This window comes from Amphiura filiformis, chromosome 3, assembly GCF_039555335.1.
Source record: "Amphiura filiformis chromosome 3, Afil_fr2py, whole genome shotgun sequence".
Lineage (NCBI taxonomy): Eukaryota > Metazoa > Echinodermata > Ophiuroidea > Amphilepidida > Amphiuridae > Amphiura > Amphiura filiformis.
The window spans coordinates 74,934,167-74,961,362 of record NC_092630.1 but is presented as its reverse complement, the minus strand read 5'-3'; the positions used below and the strand labels follow the sequence as shown (position 1 = coordinate 74,961,362).

At 35.5% G+C, this 27,196-nt stretch overlaps 1 protein-coding gene across 3 annotated transcripts in view; it reads right to left on the bottom strand.

Annotated features, from left to right (window-relative positions):
- The window catches only part of LOC140149117 (cGMP-specific 3',5'-cyclic phosphodiesterase-like), a 132,690-nt gene that overhangs the window by 90,326 nt on the left and 15,168 nt on the right, over nt 1-27,196 (bottom strand). For all 3 annotated transcript variants that reach the window (XM_072171290.1, XM_072171288.1, XM_072171291.1), the window contains exon 2: nt 13,165-13,323. In XM_072171290.1, the coding sequence (XP_072027391.1) occupies nt 13,165-13,323 (159 nt within the window). The remainder of the gene's footprint in view (nt 1-13,164; nt 13,324-27,196) is intronic.

Genomic DNA, 27,196 nt, shown 5'->3' with positions numbered 1-27,196 from the left:
CATTACTAAACATGTGCAAAACAAACAAATAAATAGGCCTAAATGCATTGATACAGAATGTGTATTATGTAGCAAAGTTTCCTAAATAAAAAACATGTTTAAGCGACTGAAATGAAAAGGAAGAAAAAGAAAAAAGAACATAAAAGTAAAAAAACCGACAAAAGATCAATTTTTAATAAAAATAAGTAGAAAAAACAGAACATAGGCAGCGACTGCCTTTTCAGGAGAGCAATTACTCTCCTAATGCTCTCCTTAAATCTGATATTGGAGAGTGTTTTAGCTCTCCTTAGTGAGCCATTCTGTCCCTACATTCTATTATAAATGCTCCGAACAGCTCTCCTTGATGGCCCAGAAAAGCTATTTAATGCTCTCCTGAAAATTTCAAATGCCAGTCCCTGCATATAGGCCTATGCAAATATTGGTGGAATAATAGATTTATGACACAAATGAAAGTGTAATGGCCAAGTTACACTAAAAATGCCAAATTTGCGTTGTTATTTTACAATACAATTTTGTCATGTTTGTAGGCCTATATACAAAAGATCGGTAGGCTATATAATTTTGGAAAACGAAGATCAGCGCATGTACAAATAAAATACCATGGTATTCATTGTATTTTTAGTGTAAAATGGTTTCATAATTTTTGAATGTCGTTCATTTTATTTTATTTGTTCATGATAATGTTCCTTTTCATATCACTTAATTTAGAAACAGCCGTAATTCTATTTAATAAACTGTAGATTACATGTTTAGTACGAATCCACACTTCTCTGTACGAATCCACACTTAACTGTAGATTTGTGCAGAAAAGTGTTGATTCGTAGAAAATAATCTACAGTTTATTGAATAGACTGACGTCACAGCAATGGTTTAATGTAATAGAACTCACACAACATATGGGGATAATGCCTTCTGCAATTCTGTGCCAGCTCTCTGGAACAAATTACCTGTAAAACTTCGTACTTCACCTAGTCTGGCCACTTTCAAATCTAATCTGAAAACCCATTTGTTTCCAAATTAAGTTTTTTTATATTTAATTAAGTTGTACATTTTATTGTAGCCTAAGATGTAGTGTAAGTTGTACTTTTAAGATCATTGTAAAGCGCTTTGTTCATACTTATGCTAAGGCGCTATATAAAGTTTATTGTATTGTATTGTATGGAATTTAGATGTGTAGGTGCATTGAAAAGTGAACTTTTAGACAGTGAGAAATCAACACTGACATGCATGTCCTAATTTTTTAAAGCTTATGATTGAAAGAATATGAATTTGACCATAACTGAGAAATGAAATTTTACCACTTTCCTCTAACAGGGATGTAAGTAAGCCTGAAGAAAAAACCCTGCAAATCTGGAAAAAGCGTGTAAATTTGGGCTAAAAAGCCCCAAACAAGCTGAAAATAAATAAAAGTGCGGAAATTTGGACCAAAAAAATCTGGAATTCAGGATTAATCCTGAAAACTTACATCCCTGCTCTAATTTCTAGGGAACAGGTCTCATTTGTCCTCTTGCTCTTTAAACCGTCAACATCTTGACCCCTTGTGTACATTTTGAGCCTTACAATCAAATTATAGCTGTTCACTATTGAATTTCTAGCAGCTTCATGTGTCCTCATTGGTTGGTAATGTCAATTATAAGATTACATATGGACAGGTGGATATTAATATCATACTTAATATCTACCCATTCTTCCTACGCGTTTCAGACCCTGGTCAGGGTAAATTTTCAGGTTTTCTTGGAAACAAAATTAATTTAATGAATCTTCAGTTGATTGAAGTGCAGGAATGGGTGGGGGACTCATTCAAATGGCAAATTCCTTTTGTAAATCAAGTTATAAGAGCTCCACATTTTAATCACCAGGGGCAGGCAATTCGGCAGTAGTTTAGATCTTTTTTATTTGGGGTACATCAAGATGCTAATTTGATACATGTTCCCACCATATGACCAGATTATTTTGACAATTGTTTTTTAGACTGTATGTATACTAAAGAACCGTTCCTGTCACTCCTGCATGTAAGTTCGTCATCTTTTCAGCACATTTGTATTCATACAACCAGAGAACTATGATGACTGCAATCCAAGTATGCTCATCATTCTGACTGTCTTATAGAAGCTAAAACACATTGTTATGATACTGAGCAAAGCATATATATAGTTTCCCGACAACTGTTTCTACATTTACACAGCTTTAGATATTCTAAGAATGATTCTTGTTGCGTGATAAAGACAGATAGGTAAACAAAATCAAGCCTTCTCCATGCCAACGTCAACAAATTAATCATTTCACAAATTAGCTTCATTGGCAAGCGATGTAGTTTGTAAAGTCCAATGTCCGTGTGCATGGGACCTGTAGCTGACATCCAAACTATTTCGCATCAAACTAAAGTGTCAAAAAAGTTACCTGCTATATACTGAGACATGCAATTCATTTATCAAACCAAGTGTTATTAAACTATGAAGCATTTTGCTATGGGCATACAATGAATGATATATGGCTAGTTTTTATTTTAGATTCTTTGCTAGTATATGCCTGAGTCTTATTCATATATAAAAAAAAATCTGTAATTATTTCCTTTAGGTTATTTTATCTATTTTATAAATTTCTTATTTTCAAATTTCTGGCATTCCCTAAACTTTCACTTGAAAATATAAATAAATATGAATGACTTTGAATGCATGTAAACAACTAACCTTGGCAAACCATAATAGGTGTATCATTTTAATTTTTAGCAACATCTTATTATGATCATTCCGAGTTGCTAGCAATGAAAGTGCTTTCAATTCAAAATGGTTCAAACCATCCAAAAGCCACACAATCCAGTAACACTTAAGAATCACAATTATGATAAATTGGTCATTAGGAAAGCCAGGATTTTGAAATTGAAACTGATAATTATGATCAATTGGTTGCATGCTGCCTTCCGCTATGAGAATCCTAAGAATGTCTAGGTATATTATATGTGATGCGATCAAGCAAAATCAGTCGGAACTCGGAAATATTGATTTTGAGATATAGCTAAACAAAGGAAATATTTCCTTTTGTTTCCTGTTGTTTTGGTAACTCTTTAATTGCTCATATCTTTGGATCTGGATGTTCAATTTCAATGGGGTTTTCTGCAAAAAAAAACCAGAATCACCCAGAATCTATGGCACATTCATTTCTATTATGGTACCGCAAAGCATAATGGGATACTCTCTACAGCTGCTGTGCTCCCAACAACTTGCAGGTGACCGCCACCCCACCCAATGTCAAATAGAAATCTATGATACGCAACTGGTTGAGATCAAAAATGTATCACCAAATTCAGTGATTAAAAGGCTACTCCACCCCCTGCAGCACAGCCTGCTTGTGTATTGAGGCAAAAGTGAATAAAAACATTCCATTTGCCAACGTGCTATGTCTTTTCGCTCTTAAAATAGCCCCTGATATTATCAATATAAGGTGGCAAAAAAAACACCATAAGTTCTATATGAATGTTCAAATAAATAAATTTAACATAAAAACCTCCAAGAAGTGTGACTTAGAAACTTAAAAAAATATTTAGGCTCATTAATACACTAGCCTTTTATAATGGTAAGTTTATATGTAAAATTACTACACACCAAGATAATTATACTTCCTACTGCTGAGTTTCATCATAGTTTATCCATATCTCGCATTTGTCTTTATTACACAATGATGGTGACAATAACAAAAAATGTCAAACTTGAATACAATATAGGCTCTTCAACCTTCCGAGATTCTGACGAGCTTGTTAAAATGTTATAATCGAAAAAGTGATACCCGCATCTCCCCTGGTGGTTACTACAGAGTTCTAGGGGCCGTTGTGATACACAATAATGCTTCTAATATCGAAACCACTAGTGAACATTAACTCAAAACTTGGGAATCAGGTTATTTTGGTAAAGGCCTCAACATGAGGTACAAATCACAATATGAAAATATCTGAGCACCCACCTTTAATGTATACAATCTAGACAAGTCTTCATTATTTCATAAATTCATAAAGGGTTATTTCATCAAGAAATGCAGAACAATAATTTCAGAATTGTACTTTCAAATTCAAAGAAAAGTAATATATTTCCATGGTAATTCAAAAAATTGGGTCCAATATTGTAAAATTACCATCTCCTAATAAAAGGCAAACTCAGTAATTGCATGGAAATTGTTAACCTTTTTCTATATATAAAATCTCATATTAAACTGGAAGTAAATTGAATGCTTATTGTCCTTGGCAGTTCCAAGTCCGTTTACTGAAATTGGTTTTTTATGTTATTTCTCAAAGCATGCTGTATTGTTGCTGAAAATAAAATGTGAACATTGAAATCACTTGCTATGTCATGTACAGTACAATTAAGGTCCTTGTCCAGGATTTAGGGTTCTTCAAACTATAAGTCATATATGTCCTTCATTTTATCATGTTTATGCAGGCTTTTGTACATTAAAAAGAAGCTAAGTAAATGTCAACCAGCCAGGGTAAGTATTTTCCTGACTTGCCATTTCAGAGGCTAGTATTGTTCCATAGATGCTGAGAGCTGCATTCCTTCATTCAATTCTATAAACCTTTCTCACTTACAGTGTAGGATTGTGTCCATTTTGTTTTAGTCTCTTTGAAACAGAGAAATCTTCCTTCAAGTATTTATTTTGTATTTCACATTCTCAAAAGTGTATTCTTGATGTTAACAATGTATTCGTCAGACAAAATTGTGCAGATGGAAATCACCAAATTGACAAGATTTAAAATATTAAAAACCAGCAGTCACATTATTAGAACTTAAAATATGCAAAAAAGAATGAGTACAAAATCACTGATGACTGGACTTGTTCAAGTTGTTTGTTTAATAAACATCTTATACTACTTATGAAAGGATATAATCGCCATGCTATAAAGAGGATCAATTAGGTTATATTTCATCAATTATTTAGTCCAAAAATCATACCTAAATCAATATTGTTTCAATGTAAGTAACCTGAATTTGACTTGCTATGTTAATGTGACAGAAGATGTGTTGTATACTTTGTTTCCTATGGGCCAAGTCTATACCTCAAGGCTAAATGGTAATACGCTAATGGAATTACATAACTAGATACACCAAGTGCATGCATACTAATCACATATTTTCCCCGATGTTTTCACTTCTATTTTTGTTTGTTTACTGACGTCATTCTGTTGTTTTGCAATATTCATTCTCTTTGGAGTAATACTACAAATGTATGAAGCGGTCGTCTGTCTATTCATTTGGAGGTTAATGTTAATAACTCAATGCCATGCAGCATAATGCATAGGCAGAAATATGCAACTAAAGCTGTTTCTTTTCTTCTCTTGCTTGCAATTTATTGTTTTTCCTTTTTAAGCTAAAAATACTGTAAAAATTCATTATTTTAAAGGTAGTTTGTTAAAAAAATTTTCTTTTAATTTAAGAAATATCTGTCTTACAAATACTTGTCTTACAAATAATTGTAAATTAAAAGAATAAAATTGAAAAGGTTTAACAAACTAACGTAAAAACTTTTTCTTGTCCAAACAACTCTTTAATTTACTTCAAATCTTAATTTTGTATTAAAGGGCAGGTCTATAGCAAAAATAACATCATATCATTGGCAAGCTAATATTATGAGGACAATGATAATGACTCTTTTTTGAGAAAATAAGGCGTTTAAAATTGATATTCATAAAAAACCAACTTAAGCGGTGAGTTCCTTGAGCGAGACAGATTTGGCCTAGAAAACCGGTGATGTCATGAAATGAGACGTGCCCGCTGTGAGAAAAGGGACTATAAACGCTCTCAATGGACAGAACGTATACTGTTGCTGTTCACAGAAAAAAATTCCAAATTAAGTATTACAAATTTCATGGTTTTTAAACATATGGATAAAATCAGTCGCTTCTTTTTTATATATTAGACAATTGTGATATTACAATTCATATGTATATCAATATCATCAGAAATATAAGGCCTAAAATATAAATACATAATTTGAGCTTAGAATTTCATCTGAGACTAGCATATAAACCGTGTTAGTCTACAAATTCATGTATCTCTGATTTCCCTGTATATTGCACTGCTATAGTTTCAGTTGGATGAAATATTACAAAGCAAACGCATAGTAACAATTCCTGTGTGGGCTTTGTTCCCGAAAGAGAACAATAGCGTGCATATTGTTATGCAGCATTGTTATGGTAAGTGATAGTACAACTCATTGTTGCTAATGTCAAACTTATCAAAGTGATTGTGATTGTATGATGAGAGCACGATAAAGTGTCTGCTTCATTTACCTCGTCATCAGTCAAGCGGGGGAGAACATATACGCTTCAAGCGGGGGAAGAACACGTCGAGGCTGAACTTTACTCACACAATTTCTCCTTTTTCAGGAGAAATCGCACTTTTAAAAATTGCAACAAGTGTCAACTTGTAATGTAATAATTATTCTCTTCGAATAGAGATAAACTTGTTTTTGCTATAGACCTGCCCTTTAAGCTGGAATAACAAGGTAAAATGAAAGAAACCCACTGGATATATTTTGGCCACTTAACATGGAGTTCTATGGGAGACTTAATGTTGTAATACGTATTTATGTCGAAATTACTTCAAATGTTGACCGACAAACACAATACATTTGGCTGATTCCATTTTGTAAGTAAGAATTGTGTAAACATTACAAAAATAGCAAAAAAATCATGTTGTAAAAAAGGTAAACAATTTCAAATGCTAAGATTGTACATTATGGCTTTAAATCTAGGCCTCTGTACAGTCCTGAGGTGCTGCTATCCCTTGCACCAATCCCATATCTGTAACGCAACTCAAACAGCCATGCACACATACTCTATCAATCCTAATTGCAGCCTTGCAATTCATTGTCATATCTCATCTGCCATGTTATTTTCATGATGCTAATGGGCAGACCAGATGATAAAAATGAGTGTTTAATTTATGCTCTAGTTTCACAGTGATTTTAAAATACAGAACTCAGACATTTTGCATCAGCAGCAGAGTTAAAGACCTTACAACAGCTTACAATCACTGTACATTTTTTATCCTTCTATGTCATAACAGTGAATTAAAAGTCCCAAATCAGTGAAGTGCATTTATGTTTAACTTATTGATATACAAGGATAAGTGTCTTCCTTCAGACTGGCAAAGATCATCACATTATGATAAGGATAATGAACTGAGTGCAATGCATTAGTCAAGATAATCGCACACGCCGTGGAGTTATTGCAATAACTCCATGGCGAAATCTTGATATCTTGACGTAATGCATTTGCACGCAATACATTATCCGTCATATACTTTGAGTGTATTAAAACAATAGGCAATATTAATTGCTGCATTCATTATATTAGTTTGAATATTAGGTAAAATATCTTAAATTTTAAAAACACCATCAGGTCATTGACCAGGTAGCATTTACTAGTAACTGGTCAAGAAAATCAATCACTGTATAAGTTAGCTATCAATGGTATCGATTAAGCCATCGTCATACTTTAGTAACTTATTCACGCATGGTTTGTAACCAATTGACTTTATGTTGTGATCATTTAATATCGTGGTTCCGAACACAGAGAGCACTGAAAACAATCAATTTTGACGTCCCACTACATGTAGTACTACGGTGAATGGAGATGAGAGAAAAACTTACATATCAATATCAACTGGACTTTATAGTTCTACAATTTGAACTTTAAAATCTACTAATATTGTTAAAACACAAGACTGTGGAATTTTTCAATTTGTTCAGTATTATAAAGCATGATCATGATATTATGCGCTAGTGTGTGTTTCCCGGGCGTGTTTATGTTATCTTAGATATAGGCCTACATGTAATTCATTTGTAAAATGCTGAATATTTTATAATGGTGTCATCTTAATACTATTTACAGAGTGTCCGTCCGTCCGTCCGCGCGCTATCGCGTTCGCGTGGTTCGCGTTCTCGCGGTGCACTATCGCGTGCTCGCGGTGCGCTATCGCACGGGAACGGGAGTGTGCGCGGAGTACAGTGAGCGCATCGGAAAGCATTACAATGTAACTAACAGGTGCATCTCATCGGACCAATAGGCCTATTTTCAACACATAATACCGAACACATGCATATAGGCCTATTTCAGCAGAACACGACTATTTCCGGGGTCTTCCAGAATGGTTAACATAAAAATAATCAGTTATGGTAAGGCCTATAACCGCGTTTGCTTGCACGTTTCTCCCGATTGATTTCATTAACGGCCTATATCCACGTCAAGATACTAATGTCCTCCAAAGTGGTAGCAGGACAGGGCTTGGAAGAGGCGAATGATGGGTTTCCAGATTATGGGTAGGCCTACCGAACTACCGACTGAAGAAAGCATCACAGATACAAAACAAACAGAGTTGATTAAGCCTGTGTCCAGTTGGGTCATTAAGAGACGCATTTCATAGCAGTTTAAAAGGTCAGGGCAAGTATGGGTAAGGGGGGGTAATTAGAAATAGGCCTATCACGAGAACCGCCCGACCCGAGAACCGCGAAATCTAGTCTTGTATAATTATGGTCCACCTGTTTTAGCCCTTTTAATTAATAGAAGCTCGATTATTCTCATTTGATGTTTGATTTATTTGAGTTCATTAATCATAATTTATGGCAATGATAGTTGCGAAATAGAACAGTTTGTAACCTATGATTTACAAAGTGCGCATGAAAAAATACCATACCCTATAACTATTTTAACACCACAGAATGTATATTCGTATTTTTTGGTGGTATATATATCGAACATAGTTATATAAGTTATATAGTAATGTGAAAGTAGTATTTCTAGTATTTGAGCCTGCACGTATTATCTAAAATCTATTGTTTAGCGTGCGGGTTTTAGATAATGTATTGTTTAGCGTGCAGGTTTATATAAACCTGCACGCCAAGTAGTTCGCGAAAATAATGCACGGGAGAAGAATACATAACGATGAATAGAAACGGGCACTAGAAGTATATATTCTGAGAGTTACGTGTAAGATGCAAAACATAATATAATGTCTGCATAAGTTTGTAGAAAGTGCGTTATTTTATGAAAAGAAATCACTAATTAGGGGAAGGGCACTTTATACATGTAGAGTGAATACAGTAGATCAAAAGTTGATGTCCATCATTCAAAGAAAAAGAGATGTGAAATATATAGATAGAGGCTTAATAAAATGATCAAGAACAATAATGATAACAATTAAATACAAGGCAAGCAGAAGCAGCCTGTGCATGTATTTTGCACCTGACCTTTTCATATTCAGGAAAGTTGATGTGAAAACCAAACCGCAGACTACTTGTATTTGTTTACTTGTTACTAAATTAATGCAGAAGACTTGCAGCTATTTGTCACTTGAAGTCAAATATCTGTATACCCTGTATAGATTTCTTTCAAAACACTCAAAGTACTTATACTGAGCACATCGCATCATCACACTTTTATTCATCCTGATTTTCAATGTGTCACCATCAACTGGGTTGTTTCTTCTGGTCTGTATTCCCTGCGCATTTATAGTGGCAAGACCTGAAGTACATTAAGGAAAAACCTTTTTGTGACCTTCAAGATGGTCAGATTAGGATCCCATGCACTGTATTTGTAGCTGGCACATCCAGTGTCACCTCTACTGTCACCCACTATTAACCACCTCAATCGGTGGTTGATGATTGAGGGTGCGGTTACCTAGCATCCAATCTGTTCTATTGAGATCATATTCATTACCATATAATATTATTACCCTATATCACCTGTCAACTCAGTAGAAACATGTCGATTGTCAATTTCAGAAACAAAATGAGAAAATATCTCTCGCACTTAAAATTACACTGTCTATAATATGATACCTCAAAATCATTATGTGACATTATAACTTGTTAGGTAGGTATATCCTTAGCACTACTATACAGCAAGTGAGAAGATTGCATTTTTCAAGGGCAACTAAAACATATTACCCACATTTTGTAATTTGTTGAAGGAAATCTATATTAGGAATCTAAAGTGACACATTGCACATTACTCGCCAACCAGGATGATGAAATTGCAATTATATTTTCTCTCTTCCTTCCTCCAGGCCTACAACAACTGATCATCCCGATAGGGATGTTATTGCTTCTCCAGGGACCATCTGATAATCACTACCTAAATAGAAATGCTTCTTTTTTTCAATTGGAAAAATTGCATTCTATGGAACATGTATGAAATGATTTTTTCATTTTGTGGATTTCAAATCTACAGAAAGAAGCCTCTTTGAAAGCTAAACTGACTTCAATCATAGATCTTCAAAAAAGAACATGCTTCAATGTTGTTTTCATATTCACAGATTTCTTATGCACAGAGCCTATAGTACTAAACAAGCATTTCCACATGCAACCGCATCCTCTGCACACAAAAAGAAACATGATTAAAACTAACTTTAATGTATCATGATAGGCCAATGAGATTAAACCTAAAGAGTACCAACTCAATTGGCATGGGTGTGTATTACTATGACAAATCTGGCATTTTGAGCATTCCAAAGGTTTACACACTAACATGCAGTTTTAATACCAGTTTTAGAATTCTGCAGTACATTATTGCCCTCCATGAGCAACACACAACATGGTGGAGTAAATCCTCTTTGGTTCTACCTCGTTGCTCTAAATCTCTTCTCATGCAGGAGCATGTATATCAATTATTTTTTGGATAAATTTGAACAATCTATTGAGCAAATAATAGTTCTTATTTCAGAGTTATCATTTCATTTTGAATCCAATATTTTATGCGGCGAAGCCAGCTCATGCAATAGTTCTGTCCTTCTGTTCGTAACAAACCATCGTAACCATCGGTAAAAGGAGAGAAAATGGAGATATATAAAGAAAGAAAGAAAACAGAGATAGTTACGGCGATGGACATAAACAAATTTACCCTGGTCACGTTGTGTCGGGAATATTCAAAGAAAATTACAGCAAAGTGAGCTCGCCCCTTTTGAGATTCTGTCCAGATTGTTTTCACATTGGGATGACTTTTACTTCATTCTATAAATATGCCACAGAGAAATTTTACATATTAATTTTTAACTAGATTCTTAGAGAGAAATAATAACAGCTCAATAATCTCATTTGGTTTTACATTGCCTAGCAACCGTCACCATAGCAACAACAGTAACAGTGACATTCCTTCTATCTGCAAATCTAAATCCAATTTCTTTTGCCTCTTTTCTCCTGGTAAACCAGGTTGTTTTAAAGACAATTTTAATATTATGATATTATGATGTCCCTCCATATATGTTCAGACAAAATAATTTCCTAAGAATAGAAGTAAAACCATGTGCAAAGCAGTGTGTTCATTTTAATAGAATTTACAGAAACTTGACCTTTAAACAATTGCAAGTGATAATTGGTCCATGCAGGTATTTTTTCATCACATGCCTTGAATGCAATAGTGAGCCCCAATCATCTGCAAATACTCCATACACGATGCTACTTATTTCCTCTGTGTATGTACGCTGTTCGCTTCATATGTGGCCCAATCCCACAAAACACGAAACAAGTCAACATACATTATTTTGAGTTATAGGCTCGTTCATATGACACTCCCATAAAATTGTAAAATTCTTAATATTATGGTATTTGACTGTATGAAGCGGACTTTCAAATCTTTGAAATTGCTTATTAAAGAGAGGATTATTAATGAATAAGTAACAGTTGAACTATGTTAATCCCAATCCAATCTTGCAAGCAAAATGCATAACCTTTGACCCATGATTTCATCCGTTTCTGAGGTATACATTTCTCAAACAAATTGTTTTCCTATTTCATTTGTCCAGAGGAGTAATTTGAGTCAAGATGTGATTGAATCGGTGCATTTTGAAAATGTGGCCTCTATGCATCATGAGATATTTGATAGGTGTCCACTCCCCCCCCCCCCAAAAAAAAGATCCAGTCTACAAAATATAGTGTCCCATTACCCCCACCTTCCTGAATGGATTGAAGGTTTACCATGCCTTAACTATAATTTTACATGGCAAAGAAGATTCAGTCCTGGCCTGCATGCATATGAATAAATTACACAGCTTAGATCAAGTATTAGATATTTACTTCGATTTATTCTGAATATTGCTCTGCTCTGACTGACTGCCAAGCTGCTTTATAGCTCAAATTTAATATATTTTGGCCCAATTTCTTACTGGGGAAAAATGGATGTCACAAAAAACATTTTGATACAAAGCTTAGAAGCTGAAATACAATTGAAATTTTAGGCAATTCAGAACCCTGGACCAGAACATGGTGCTGAAAAACAGGATATGCCCACTCTTGTGAATGTGAAATCATTCAATAATTTTAATAATTTAATAAAGAAAAGGTTAAGAATATCCACAGCCAGTCTTAGCATTTAATTATATCATAGACCCTCAAGAGGGTCCAAGATTATATCCATGTGAACTGCTGGTCACCACATAATTATAAAGATTAAACTATGTGGACTGAGGATTACATTTAATAAGTAGGGGCCCTACAGGTTAGGCAGTCCCAGAGAATATCTCCTGGGGTTTTGACATGGATATAGATCTAAAATCTTCCAAGCAGGGTGTATTAGCAAGAGCTACAAAATGCAATTTTCCCCCAATCTTTTTACATGCACATTTATGCAGTGTCTTTAAGCATGAGCTAGTCCTTCAAGAATGACTCTCGATTTGAGAAGTTTAAAACTGTATATCGAGGCAAAGCCGAGCGGCCTTCGGCCTTGCTACTCGGCCTTAAGAAACCTGAGTTTACTCTTTTTTATTTCATTTTCGATAAAGCTATTCAAAATTGATGAACCAGGGGCATTTCACTAACATTTACAACTCAACGAGCCAACACTAAACCTAAAAATGCTAAAGAAGAGTAAGAATGCTTTTGGGACAACTCATCAAGCTTCATTGCAAGTCCTTAACCCAGCTCTAAGCATGTAAATATGCTAAGGAAGAGTTGGAATGCTTTTAGGAGTAACCATGACTTACATTGCATTAGATAGGTGAAAAGGTGAAACAGAAGGGAATTATGTCATGATGTATCCCGAATATTGGTGAAATAGTAAAAATACACCTCGGGTAATTAATGCTTCAATCCTTCCATCTATACATTTATCTCAGAAGCATGTTGGCTAAAATGACAAAACCTGTTGCTGTCCCATGTATGATCACCAAGTAACTCACTCACCTCTTCATCCTTTTGTGTGAATTCATGAGAGCCTGTGATCTTGTTGATGACTTGTGCCACACCAACCACTTCCCCATCATGACTGCAGATTGGCATACACAAGATGCTATGTGTCCTAAATCCTGTCTTCTTGTCTATTTCCGGGTTAAAACGAGGATCCTGTAAAAATGAAAAATGTAACACTTATTTAGAAATCACATAAAAAGAAATGTTGCATAAAACACTGTTTGCAGATACAATTTAACAATGATTCATATTCTCAGAATATTCAATGAGTTTGAAGACAAGAAAAGATAAGGGTTTGTTATATCAAAGCAAAAAGTTTAAACAACTTCAGGGTGAATCCATGTTTGCCTGCATGCACACAAGACCTTCACATGCATTTAAAGCAGGCTTCCTCAAAATAGATTTGTTGAAGTGCCACATGAAATAAAAGAAAACTGCAAAGCGCCACTCAATGGCTGCGGCGAAGCAATCACCGCGGTGCTACCGCTGGGGGAGCCCCCCTCTGAAACTATTGATTTTTTTTAATTTGAGGTGTAAATGACACCATTTGGTGCAACATTTTGTACTATTTTAGCCTGTCTTTACAAGGATATGCATGGGAATCGCATTGTTTAATGTTGAAATGTAGAATATTAGAGATATTCCTGATGGATGAAGTTTGATCAAAGGGTTTGATTTGATTTGATTTTTTTTAAATTTATCTATTTATTTTTTTAAAGTTTTAAATCTAAACGGCGCCGTGCGCCGCTATTTGCGGACCCCTCAGGGCGGATTTAGAGGGGGGGGGCGCCCCCTCTATTTTTTGTAGATCGGCGCATGACTCTGTGTATTTTTGCAGAGCGGCGTCTGACTTTGTGTGGGCGCCGAGCCGCTGCACCCCCTCCGCCCGGCGTCCTGCGGCGGTGGCTTGGCGCCCCCTCTATTGAAAATTCCTGGATCCGCCCCTGCCCCTGATTTAAAGAGTGGACCAACCCACAAACAAGTACCATCCATGATATTGCATAATGTGTATCATACACACCCACCCCCACCCTGAAAATCCACCAGTTTGGTCATCGGTGTGTTGATCCAAACATTCTCATTTTGACAGCAATACACAAGGCCGGTCCGCAATTGCCGATGCAGACAGCTAGGGATGCGTGTGGTGGGTGGAGCTGTGTACATGGCCATGGGGTGTGTGTGTACACATAGGTGTGTGATTTTCTTGGGGTTTGTGATTTTTGTGTGTGCATTACTAGCAGTGCTCGAATTTCGCGGCGGCCACCGCGGCCATTGCCGCGGTGCCCTTTCATTTGGCCTTAATGCCCTGAAAAACAAGAACTTTCGCGCCACAATGGCCTTGCCCTAATTTTGCAGTGGCCAGTAGCATTTGGGATCGAGTCTCGGTCGGGAACAAAAAATGCTCTCGATTCCGGAAGTGGAACCAATTTAAAAGTAGCCCTTTTTATTTTGTATCACAATTGACTGTAAAGCTTAAGCTTTCATACAATCGCAGGTTACACTCAATCATTATGATCACACGTGTCGTTTCCTCCAGCTTCCTCGCCCGCAAGCGAAATCACAACGGAGTTGCCAGATCTTTTGCCGCACAAGCACAGCAAATGCGCTGCATGCTGCACACAACAAAGGTCATAGGGGCATGTTCCCTTGCTGACGAAAGCGCCCAACATGTGTCTCCTTAGCGGGGTTGGCAAATATGTTTTTCGATCGTTCTGCAACAGGTAGAGATCCTGTGACATCCTGCAATTTGTTTATCGGAGATTTATTTGACGTATTTTTGCGTGATTTTTTTTTCTTCCGTGTTTTTTCAGCGTTAAAAAAAAATGCTGGAAAATAAAAACGCTGACATTTTCATGCCTGAATGTATTCTAATAACGAACCTGGAACGAATATGGAAATTGAAGCTGTATTATCATTCTAATAACAGGTAAAAGTTTGACTGTATCACTGCACCTTCCAGGTGTTTGTTTCTGTTTATTTACATACTCATATTTCACTGAATGAATCATGAAATAAATAAATAAATAAATATATATATAAATAAATGAATGAATCATGAAATAAATAAAGAAAGAAGAAATAATGGTGGATGGATGGATGAGCGAATAAATATATGAAATAAATAAATCATGGCCTCGGTGCCCCTAAAATGTTAAATAGCCTAGGCCAAGTTGGCCTGCCCTAAAAATAACGAAATTTGCTTTGGCCTTGGTGCCCTGGCATGATGGCCTCGGTGCCCCCTAAAATGTTAAATAGCCAAGGCCAAGTTGGCCTGCCCTAAAAATAACGAAATTCGAGGCTTGATTACTAGATTTCACATTTTTACAAGTGACAACAAACAATTTGTCAAGTCGATATTATAAATCACTTTACACCTCATCATTACCAAGATCTTGAGCTCATAACCCAGTAATGCTTCTTATTGAAATATGAGCAGACTTCTAAGTTGTTATAATATTAATATAACCAAGATATGTGTATGTTGAAGATGCAAACTGGGATCATCGATTATAATCATAGCCTGCAAAGTCATGAAATATGAATAATGTGGCACTAGATCCTTTTCTATAAGCAGCATCATACTGAACTCCTTGAGGTACAACATTCAACCTGTTTCACAAAGAGAGAATTGCTGATAGAGGCATTAATTCTAAACTTGAGAGCAAACTACTCTGTGATAATAACAGTGTACTATTATCTCTTTGGCAAATGCATAAGATGTATCAGAAATAACCTCTTGAATACACCTTACATGTATACTTAAAATTCAAGCCTCAATATAACAATAAATTGCTCAAAGACTTGTTTAACTTAACTATGTCTGTTCTCCTGAGTAGCTCATTTGCTCTTAAAACAATGACATGTCAAGAATTGTATTGAATAATGACTTCTTATGAAAGTCAATCTGTTTGCAAGCAAACACATCAAGTGTATCAAATACATCATACCAATTTTGAACACATTCTGTGAATGCAGATTATAACTAACTCAAGAATTACATTTCGGAGAAAATGAATATTGAGATTGATTGATTTTGATATGTGAAGAAACATTGACTTGCAAATCAACTTATAAAGCAAGTTGATGTTTGCTTAATCAGCAAGACAAATGCATACTGAATGCAACAAAACAAATTTAAAGCACCAGTAGGCAGCATCATACAGGTATTGGAACTAGCTAAAAATAGTTGAAAATTGGGTGAAAATCATGCTTTTTGTAAGATTTTTTACCACATTTAGCATTTTTCAACAATTGTTGGTGAATATTTAAGATAAAATTCTAAAAATAAAATTTTGAATTGGTTCCTATTTATATCCAGTTTTTGAAAATAAATGAAAAAAAACAGATTGTGATGAAGAAATCTTTTGTAAAGTTGTCCACAAAAATATTGGTCAAAATGTTTGTTTTTCTCAAAAAACATCCCAGGTGATTTGTCACATGTTTGCCATTCTAGATAAGTATAGTGTACTTAAGAACATCAATTTAGATGTTACGAGACCCAAAAGTATCCATAATTCCAGGGTTAAGACCAACCTTAATACAAATAAATTATCTGTGAAATGAAAATCAAGAAACACAACATCTGAATCCAGTTTAAATAACTTCAGTCTTTGAACTTGGCAAACTAGTTCAAGACAAGCTTAGACACCATGCATAAGGAGAGAGGATACAGGCAAAAAGAGAAACATGCGCCTCTGGGTTGGCCAGCAGAGTGTAAATTGGAAATGACCCATCTTTTGACGGACGGACAGATGGATGATGTGTAATTAGAGTTGGAACCCTGATTCTATTCTAGAGTTCTGTTTCATACCTACTGCTGCATAAAAGGAAAATGTGTACTTCAAGAAAAACTCATCTAGACCGGATGACCGAACAAGCACAGTGCAACAACCTGGCGGTTTTCTATAGAAAGCTTGCCTATGGAATGATCAAATTTCAAGGTTCTTGACCAGGAATGATTTCATGTTTTGCAAATGATGGTTACTTCCTGTAGGTTTTCAAGTAATCTCCATAATGCTATGGATGTGTTACAAGGTTATGTTTTTCTTCATAACAAACTTCAATCATTGAATCATTTTTCTTCTTGAAATGAAAATATCCCTATGTGACATTTTGTTATAAATATGCAGTTCTGTTATACTAGGAATGTGACAAACCTAATGCCTATAGATTTCAATCTTCTGTTCTTCTGTGCAGCATGCCTCTGTGGCTGAATAAGAGCATAATGTGCTAATAATACAAAGGTCACTGGTTCAAATGCAGTCAGATGCACTGCCGGTTTTTTTCTTCTTTCAATGTTGATTTTTGTTTTTTAGTAAAACAAGATAGAGCTACTATAATAAGGTATGATTTCAAAAGTGAAAATTTGACACTTACATAGAACTGTCTTCTGAAACATGTCCTACTTTTTATAAGTGCCATGGTACCTGTGTTCACTCTGTGGCCACAAATTATGTCATAATTTGAAGAAGTGAAATATTTACATTGTCAAACCTGGGGTCATTTTGGAAGGGAGCGGAGAGATGGTTAAAAGTACTAGAGAAGAGTGAACACTGGTGATATCGTATAAAGTAAAGTATTCAGCAGAAAAATCAAACCAATCGTCAGTGAGTTTGATATCCTATTAGACATTTTAAGCTCTTCTCAGGTATTAATCTGAGAAAATTGTAAATCTCTTTAATTTATTTTTGTGTTCCAAATCTGGGAAGGGACCAAATGCTTCATCCGGCTGTCCAAAGAGAGCCGACAATAGACTGTTATCTGATGCTGGTATGCTCATCGCACGAATGCAATATCCAATTTAGTAACTAACTCCAGTTGGCACATTTAAGCTTACAAGCTGCTTATTTTCTGATCTTAATTAAAAGATGTATATGCTGTGCAGCTTCCATGTTATCCCAGATCACTAGGGAGGATGAAAGAACATTGATATCAGCTGGAGACAAGATAGATAGATACCTTGTATAAGACATGCTCAAATTCATCTCTTCATTTGTTAAACTCACGATTAAATTGCACTTTACATATATGTAAGTGTAGCAGTGGGAATAAGTATTGAAAGCTGTCACCATGCAGTTTTCTATAAGTCATTCAGTCTTCGTATAAACAATCAATTAGTGATCAAAATTGATATTTTAGATTTGAAACCGATCCTCAGAAATTGCAAACCTTTTAAGAATCTGTATTGTTTGTCATGTTTATACACCAGCGTTTTGAATTGATGGAATTGTATAATTAAATCTTAAAGGTAATCCATTCATTCACCACCATGTGACTTCGGTAGGATTAAAATTGACATTAAGAATGCATTTTTTATGAATGGGATTAGCAGTATTATTTTAGTACAAATTGATATTGCAGAGAAAGAAAGCTTGGCTATCTTTAATGCTATGGAATCAATTCCATATTTAAAAGTGTTATGAGGGGAATTAATGTGTCATCCAAATCAAGAAAACAACAACAACAACAAACAAACATTAAAGCAAATCAAACTAAACAAAATGAAAAATACAACAGCAAACAAGAACACAAACTCATGTTCTTATTTGTGTAATGTTGTGTGCTGCATTGAGATGAAACAAATACCCAAAGTTGCAACCTCAACCATAATCATAACCCTTATCTTCTAATCCTAACTCTAACCTAAAATCTAACCCTCAACCTCTGGTTACTGTATGTTGTACTCAATTGTAGCCTCCCTGTAGAGCCTGTAGAGCAGGCATTCTCAACTAGTTTATTTGAAGTGCCAACTGCAAAATTTTAGTGATCATGAAGTGCCAACATGTCAAGGGAGGACTTTGTAAGGAAGCATGTGTGTCTAGAGGGTAAGGTGCAGTGGTGCTTTTTCTTGGGTCCAGGGGATAGCGCCCCCGGACGCCCCTGGATTTAAGGGTTTTTAAAGGCCCAGACTGGGTATTTTAACCCATTTTTTCAAGATTTTTAAGTGAAAAAAAATGATTTAAATTACCATGCGCCACTTCAACTGACTCCAAGCACCACAAGTAGCGTGCGCGCCACCAGTCGAGAGGGTCTGCTGTAGAGACTCCTTGTCTGCCATGCAGACTCATGTAATTCACATATCAGTCTAGTTGTAGAATGAGAAACTTGTTTTACCCAGACATCTACCTCTTGTCCCAATTTCCTCACCTACTTCTCAATAGTTTCACATCTTAAACTAAATGATTTCTTACAGCCTGCAGTGATGTCATTAAATTGGTAAGGTTTTGATGATGTGCTGAGAGACAGTGACAGAACGAGAATGAGAATTGATTTGATTTCCCTTGCTTGTTTCTAGAATAACCTAATTGCGTATGGGTGCCTCTCTGACAACAATTGCTTTATATTGGCATGCTGACCAGTTGATGGCAAAATAAATTACAATGTACAGATATCAGAAATTTATGTGAGAATAGGAGAATATTGTTGAGCACACATGAAATCACAGAGGCACTTTTGCATACATTACAATTCAAATGAAGATATTGTATTTCAAATTAATATCTCCATACCGCTGATGTATATAAAATTTTTGCACAAATGAACTGAAATATTTAGAAGCAGCAGGCCAGTTTGGGAGTGGTAAGTCATAGCATCAAACATATTTTTAGAGTGTTTCTAGTCCATTGCGCATATTAAGCATATGTGGACGTATGTGCTTAAAAATGCGTCCTCTTTGGCAGGTTGAATAAATATCTGCATTTGAGGGTGATTACCCACACCACACTCCCCCCTCCCCTCCCCCATGTCAGGACTTAATAAACGCCTGTGAAAATCCCCTTCCCATGTCAGGACTTAATTAAAAGCTGTGAAAATCCCACATTCCACAGGACTCGATGATATGTTTTCATTGGCTTCATCCCTCCTTTGAGAGAGAAACACAGAGGCAACATGCAGCCTTTATATTCTGGGGCAGTAGGATATCTTGTACATTCTGGGACTAATAATCACCTATGCTCCATCAGCAGTTGATAATTCAATAATTGAGTGTTGTAAAAGGCATGCAGGCATAGGTTACTAACTGTCAAGGGATCCCATCACCTGGTCACATTTACAAGTATTCACTATCATAAGAGCTGCTTGAAAGTAATGCAGTGCCAGTAGTATCCCATTTTCCGATTGTAGACATTCGATAGACCTTTTCAAGAGGACTGTAATGAACATACAGATTACATGAACACATTTGACCACACATTAAGCATATCAAGTAAGAGCAACATGGTCAATTGGTCATGGGCATCAATCCTGGGGGCAGGGGATGTGTCCCCCCACCTTCGCAAATGGCCCATCTTTTGTTCTTTTCAGGCACTTTTTGACAATTCAGGCCGATTGTCCCTCCCCAGATTTCAATCTGGATTGGCAATAATGAACACCGTACATGATTAGTGCGAACAACCATACCACTCCACAACTCAACTCAGTTTGACCTGAGACTAGTATTTAGGTATACTAGTCTCAGGTTTGACCAGCGATGTGATTGGTTTTTAAAGTGGTGTTCATGTTTACCACACAGTTTGGCCAGTGTGTGATTGGTTGTGATGTTCCTGTTTACCACACAGTTTGGCCAGTGTGTGATGAATTGTGGTGTTCATGTTTACCACACATTTGGCCAGTGTGTGATTGGTTGTGGTGTCCGTGTTTACCACACAGTTTGGCCAGTGTGTGATTGGTTGTGGTGTTCCTGTTTACCACACAGTTTGGCCAGTGTGTGATTAATTGTGGTGTTCGTGTTTACCACACAGTTTGGCCAGTGTGTGATTGGTTGTGGTGTTCCTGTTTACCACACAGTTTGGCCAGTGTGTGATTGGTTGTGGTGTTCATGTTTACCACATAGTTTGGCCAGTGTGTGATTGGTTGTGGTGTTCCTGTTTACCACACAGTTTGGCCAGTGTGTGATTGGTTGTGGTGTTCCTGTTTACCACACAGTTTGGCCAGTGTGTGATTGGTTGTGGTGTTCATGTTTACCACACAGTTTGGCCAGTGTGTGATTGGTTGTGGTGTTCCTGTTTACCACACAGTTTGGCCAGTGTGTGATTGGTTGTGGTGCTCCTGTTTACAAAACATTTGGCCAGTGTGCAATTGGTTGTGGTGTTTGTGTTTACCATAGTTTGGCCAGTGTGTGGTTGGTTGTGGTGTTCCTGTTTACCACACAGTTTGACCAGTGTGTGATTGTGTTTGTTTAAGAAAACCTAACTGCTTTGGACTCAGGTGCAACTTTTAAAAGGCCTCTAGTCTAGACTGAACACAATGATGTGTGACGCTATCAATTGGTACACAAGTGTAAAACAAATAGGGATATACATTTCTTGTTTTAAAAAGTATGAATAATGTTAAATAGGACCCTTATTGTTTGCCATCTATGAAAGTCAAACTGGACATTTTCCATGTAAACAAAGTCATTCAGAATAATAAGTAACAAAAACCCTCTTGCATAAATGTCAGACTGCAACTCAACATACAGAAAATTTGCTACAAGTTGCCATTTGGTTTCAATTACCAGCTTCATTCATGGATGTGAAAATCACCATATATGGTATTAGAAAATGGCATCATAATGTAGGCACACCCAATGTTGCTATGGACACACTTGTATGATTTGACTCACATGGATGGAACTAGGTTTCCTTTCCGGTAATGTACACATAGGATACAAGTCAAGGTCTTTACTGATGGAACAAAAATCTACAATTTATTTATTTATTTATTTATTTAATTCTTATTTAACCTGGGGTGACCAATCATTGCACTGGCACTGTTCTCCCTTGGTTCCCAGGAAGGCACCAATCCACCCATTGACCTTACCACCTACACCGCTATCATTTGATTGGAAGCAATGTTTGACAATATACCACATGATAATAGATAGATCATGCAATAAAGACTGTAAACCTGCATTCAAACTGGCTGTATGGAGGAACATTCTAAGAAAATCTCAAGATGAACCGATATTTTGTTGTTCAATTACGGATGCATGACCTAATAATTAACTTCACTGTCTTAAACCCAACAATCCATCATGATAAAATAACTTCACTCTCTAACCCAAACCATCCAATTGATAAAATAACTTCACTCTCTAACTCAACCATCCACCATGATAAAACAACTTCACTATCACACTTAATATTTTCATGCTATCTTCATAAGATAGCACTAATTGAATTATTTTTAAAATTGCATTAAAACCCTGCACTCTATAATCATAGCAAAACAATGTTTGCACCAATGTCACACAATATAAATAATTTAATTGAAACAAAATGACAACAAATTTTACATTATATTTGTAATTTTAATTTCATGCTATCTTCATAAGATAGCAATAATTCTTTTAAATTAAAATTGCATTAAAAACTCTGCTCTCCCTATTAATTACAGCAAAATAATGTTTACGCCAACTTCACATGCATGATGTATTATAGCACTAATTGAATTATTTTTAAAATTGCATTAAAACCCTGCACTCTATAATTATAGCAAAACAATGTTTGCACCAATGTCACACAATATAAATAATTTAATTGAAACAAAATGACAACAAAGTTTAAAAACATATATTTGTAATTCTTAATTTCATGCTATCTTCATAAGATAGCAATAATTCTTTTAAATTAAAATTGCATTCAAACTCTGCTCTCCCTATTAATTACAGCAAAATAATGTTTACACCAACTTTACACGATGTAAATAATTCAGTAAAGATGACAGAAATATATTTCTCTAACTATTCCAGCACTCAGTGGTGTTGCCTTGGGGCAGCTTCCCCCTGAAGACTAGACATCTTGCCCCCTCTTGTTCACCCCTCCCTATGGGATGCTGGCTGCCATGATATTCCAAAGATTTTCATACCATTTTAGCCATTTCCCTTGGCCCCTACTGGAATATCCTGGCTACACCACAGCTAACATTAATTAAGTCTTATGAACCAAGTTGTCCTACATTTGATTAAACAGACAGGTTTGAATTCCACCTGCAATCTAGGAATAGGTCAAATAAATATAAAGACATGTCCATACTTGTCATGTGTTTTCAATAGTTCAAACTTGTCTTCTTCATCCTTCTCATGTAATCACACTTTTATTACATGTTCAATTATTGGTGTGAAGTAATAATGTGTGGTGCATCAAATAAGATGCAATTTGATAATAATAATGCAATAATATCTTTAATTACATTTGAATTATTTGTTAAGTAATAACCTATGATGTGGGGTGTATACATGAAGTTAAAGATGCAAATGATGACAATGCTTGGTTGTACCAGTCTATCAACAAAACATCTGGGTTAATGATCATGATGGCAACTTTGAATTGGATCATCACTAAACTGGACATTAATAATGTCACACAAGTCTTTTTCAGACAATAATCATGTCTTGTGTAATCTATTTTAAATTAATTGGCAGATGTTTACTTAATTTGAAAAAGAGGCTTTAGACAACTAAAAAAAAACCCTATTCTACGTGCCCAACTGACCCCGAATTTGCATTTCGGATTTTTGTTTTGCTGAAGGCGCATGTAAAATCAACTGTTCTTTGCAAATATTGATTGAAAAAATCCTGACTAGGCCACTGCAACGACATTGGTGCAAACTTCTAATGTTATTACCATACTTGCACTGATATTTCTTTCTTCTCATACATATGCCTCACAAAATGACTGGCATAATGGGTTCATCTTAGATTAAATTGAGCCTATCCAACAGACAATCAAATCAGTTCAAATTGGCCCAGAATTGCATCATTTGTAAACTAAATGCACAAATAAAGCTCAATTTCCCTCGTTGTTAGGAAGCAATGACCTTTTTTATAACCACTTTACAGTTTGCAATTCAAATCAACCGATAGTCTTTTTACCATTATTTCATTTCTGCTATCTATTGCATGCAATCTCTCATGAGCCATTAAAAAAGGAAAAAATAATTGAAGTAGGCTTTCCTTTACTTTGAGAGTCAAAAAATACAAGAGATATATATCATACATGTATATCTGCTATAGCTATTAAACTTTTATTACATATTTGACTGTCTGTAGTTTTCAATGTCAAGTTCCCCTGAAAAGTGACTTTCAACTTTTTAAAAGGTAAGTAACTATTTTATGAGATTGAGAAGTCAGTTATGATGAGGCTGTCCCCATTTGTTGCATTGTCATAAATCTTTCTCCTGTTACTTCCCACAGTGGTAAGGAACTGTATTATTTGGTTTTGCATTAGTTTAGTTATACAGGGCTTCTGTTTGGGTTAAGGGTGAATAACAAGATAGAGCTAAGCTTTTCAAAAATCAGTGTCTTGCTTCTAACTGAAATGTAAAGCTTCTCAAAATTTAATCTTCTTTGAATTCTAATATTACTTTATCTCATCAAGTACTTATGCACTACTATCTTATAATCTTAGTTTTGTATTGTTAAAGCACTTACAGTGAAACACTCTACATACACTTCAGTGGGCCAATCAAAAATGTATTTGATAAATGGATTGTATTTCTACTTGCCAGCTTCACTATCTTTCTTTCAATTCATTGGAGCCAGTCTTGTATCTAGGACTGAATTCTCCCTCAAGCATGTGAATAAAATTGCACAACCTGGTGATCATTGAGAAACTGGAATATTATATGGTACATTTACTTTGATAATATGAATATGTTTCACTGATCACACTCATCCAATTTGAAAATTGGGTCAAAGAGAAGTACAAACCAAGAGATGGTACTACATGCCTGCGCTATTTTGCCATGTATAGCCCGTATAAAGGTAATTTTGTGATTCTAACCCCCTCCTGCCTCAATTGATGGGATTAGTCAGATTTAGATTTTGAGATTTTTCAAACAAATTTTAAATTGTTTAAACTGTAAATTGTTAAAACCCTTTAAGGCTTTGGAATACTTAAAGGAAACTTTAAGCAGATAAGTTTATATAGAACAAGGATCACTTTCAAATCTATTTGTGTTATTCTTATCCCTCAGAATCTCATATCTAAAAAAAAAATGAAGAAAGAAAGAAGCTCAAAAGGAAATGTAAGAAAGCACATAATAATTAAGATAAATCAAATTAATTTACCTTTTTAGTGAAAGAGAAAAAAAAAGAAACATGGACGGGTTTCGGGTACAGGATCACAAGATGAAGGGATTACAAGACAATAAAATCTCAAGGGTACAGGATGGAATTTAAGGGATACAAAGACAAGAAAAATGGCAAGTTTGGTGTGGCTGGTGGTCAAGATCCAAGATAATGTTATTGAGTGTGTGTGTTGGGGGGTGTAAGACGATAAAACAGCAATTCGGTGTGGTATAACTTCCATTTACACAGATAGTGTGGGCCGTGAAAAGTGCGAATATAGTGCTAGAGATCAAAATTAACAAAAACCTCCAGATGAGAACCAACAAAAATTTATTTTATGCGGTGGCCTATATAATATTCTTGCGCACTGCACATAAAATAGCAACAAACAAGAACTTACAGACCCATTCAGTGATCCCAGCGCAAGTGTAACAAAATTAAAATTGTTTATAAATTGCTTATAAGTGAAGGATAAGTCATTCAAGTTGTCATTTGGTATTTTTGAAATGACAAATTTGGCAAAAAACAAAGAACAGTCAGCAGTACTGACGAAGTTGAAGCCCCATTCAAATAAATATAGCTAATTAAGATACTGTTAGTATCTAAATTACAGATTCGTGTAAAATGTCTTATTTCAGCTGAACCACTCGCAGGCTATGTTTGCACATCTATGACATTAACAAAGGTACCAAAATCTGAATTTTGATGATTTTTACGATCGTCCGGATGAGTAAATCACTGAATGGGCCTTTAAACTCAAAATGAATTTTACTGACAAACCTGTCATACTGGTCACATGACATAATAGCCTCAAACCCAGTTAAGTATTATTCATATTAGATATCCATATCAAAGCAAGATACATTTTGAAAATTGCTTTAAAAAAATTTAAGGCAAGCTACAAAATCTTATATGTTGCACATGAATCATTTTATAGATTTATAAATCATAGCCTGGGTATGTGCAACATTTCTGGAAATCACTTGACATCAAAAACAAGTACAGGTTTCAATTTAATATCACATGCAATATACAGGGGCCCCTGGATAATCATTTTGGATACTATTTTCAACTGTAAGTAATATGGTAGGAATTTGGGATGCTTAAAAAGATAACATACAGCCCGGCATACAGCACTGCATATTTTCCCTCAGTTACTTAGTAGTTGACACTACAGGGAGTTCTGTTTTAAACTAGGCTAACTCATAAATTGAATTTGGATCAATTTTGTATTTCCAGCTAATGGAAGATGATCAACAGAAAAAAAAATGACGACTAGACTTCCAATATTCAAGAACACAGCCTTTCAATATTTTTAGATCTGGAGCACACATAGCATTAATACCTGTGCAAAGCTTTCCACATTCCATGAGCAGAAGTCATATACAAACCAAGAGTAATGACCCTAATGATGCAGAGAGAAATAACTTTAAGCCTCAAAACTCCCCATGTGGTATACACACTAGTACACTACATTGGGATATAATATTTTCTCAATTCCAGGAAGTTCCTTAACATCATAACCGAGTCTTCAAGTAGGTCTCTTCTTACTGAACTTGTGAATTTCAGTTCCTACATTGGTGTTGTTTTCTTTGTGTCTTCGAGGTGTTCCATTTCTTAAGTAAAACATCATACTTTGGATGATTGTTGATTGCAATTTGGTAGAAAGAAGGAAGGAAGACAAGCGAAAAGAAGTGGGTTTTTTCACTTCCTTCTGAAGTCTTAATTCTCACCAAAATTTTAGCCTAGCTGGAATTGCAGTACCGGTATGAATATGGAGATGATAAAACTGTATTAATAATGGAGCAAGGAATTCCACCAAAATAGAAAATTAAACTGGTGGACCTTTTCATCTATAAAATCCTGTTACTGGTACTGTGTCTTATTTGGTACTTTAATGGTTCACAACAATAATCTTATTGTAGAAGTATATTATGGACAATAGCATACATTGTGCCAAACTGCCAATCTATGTAT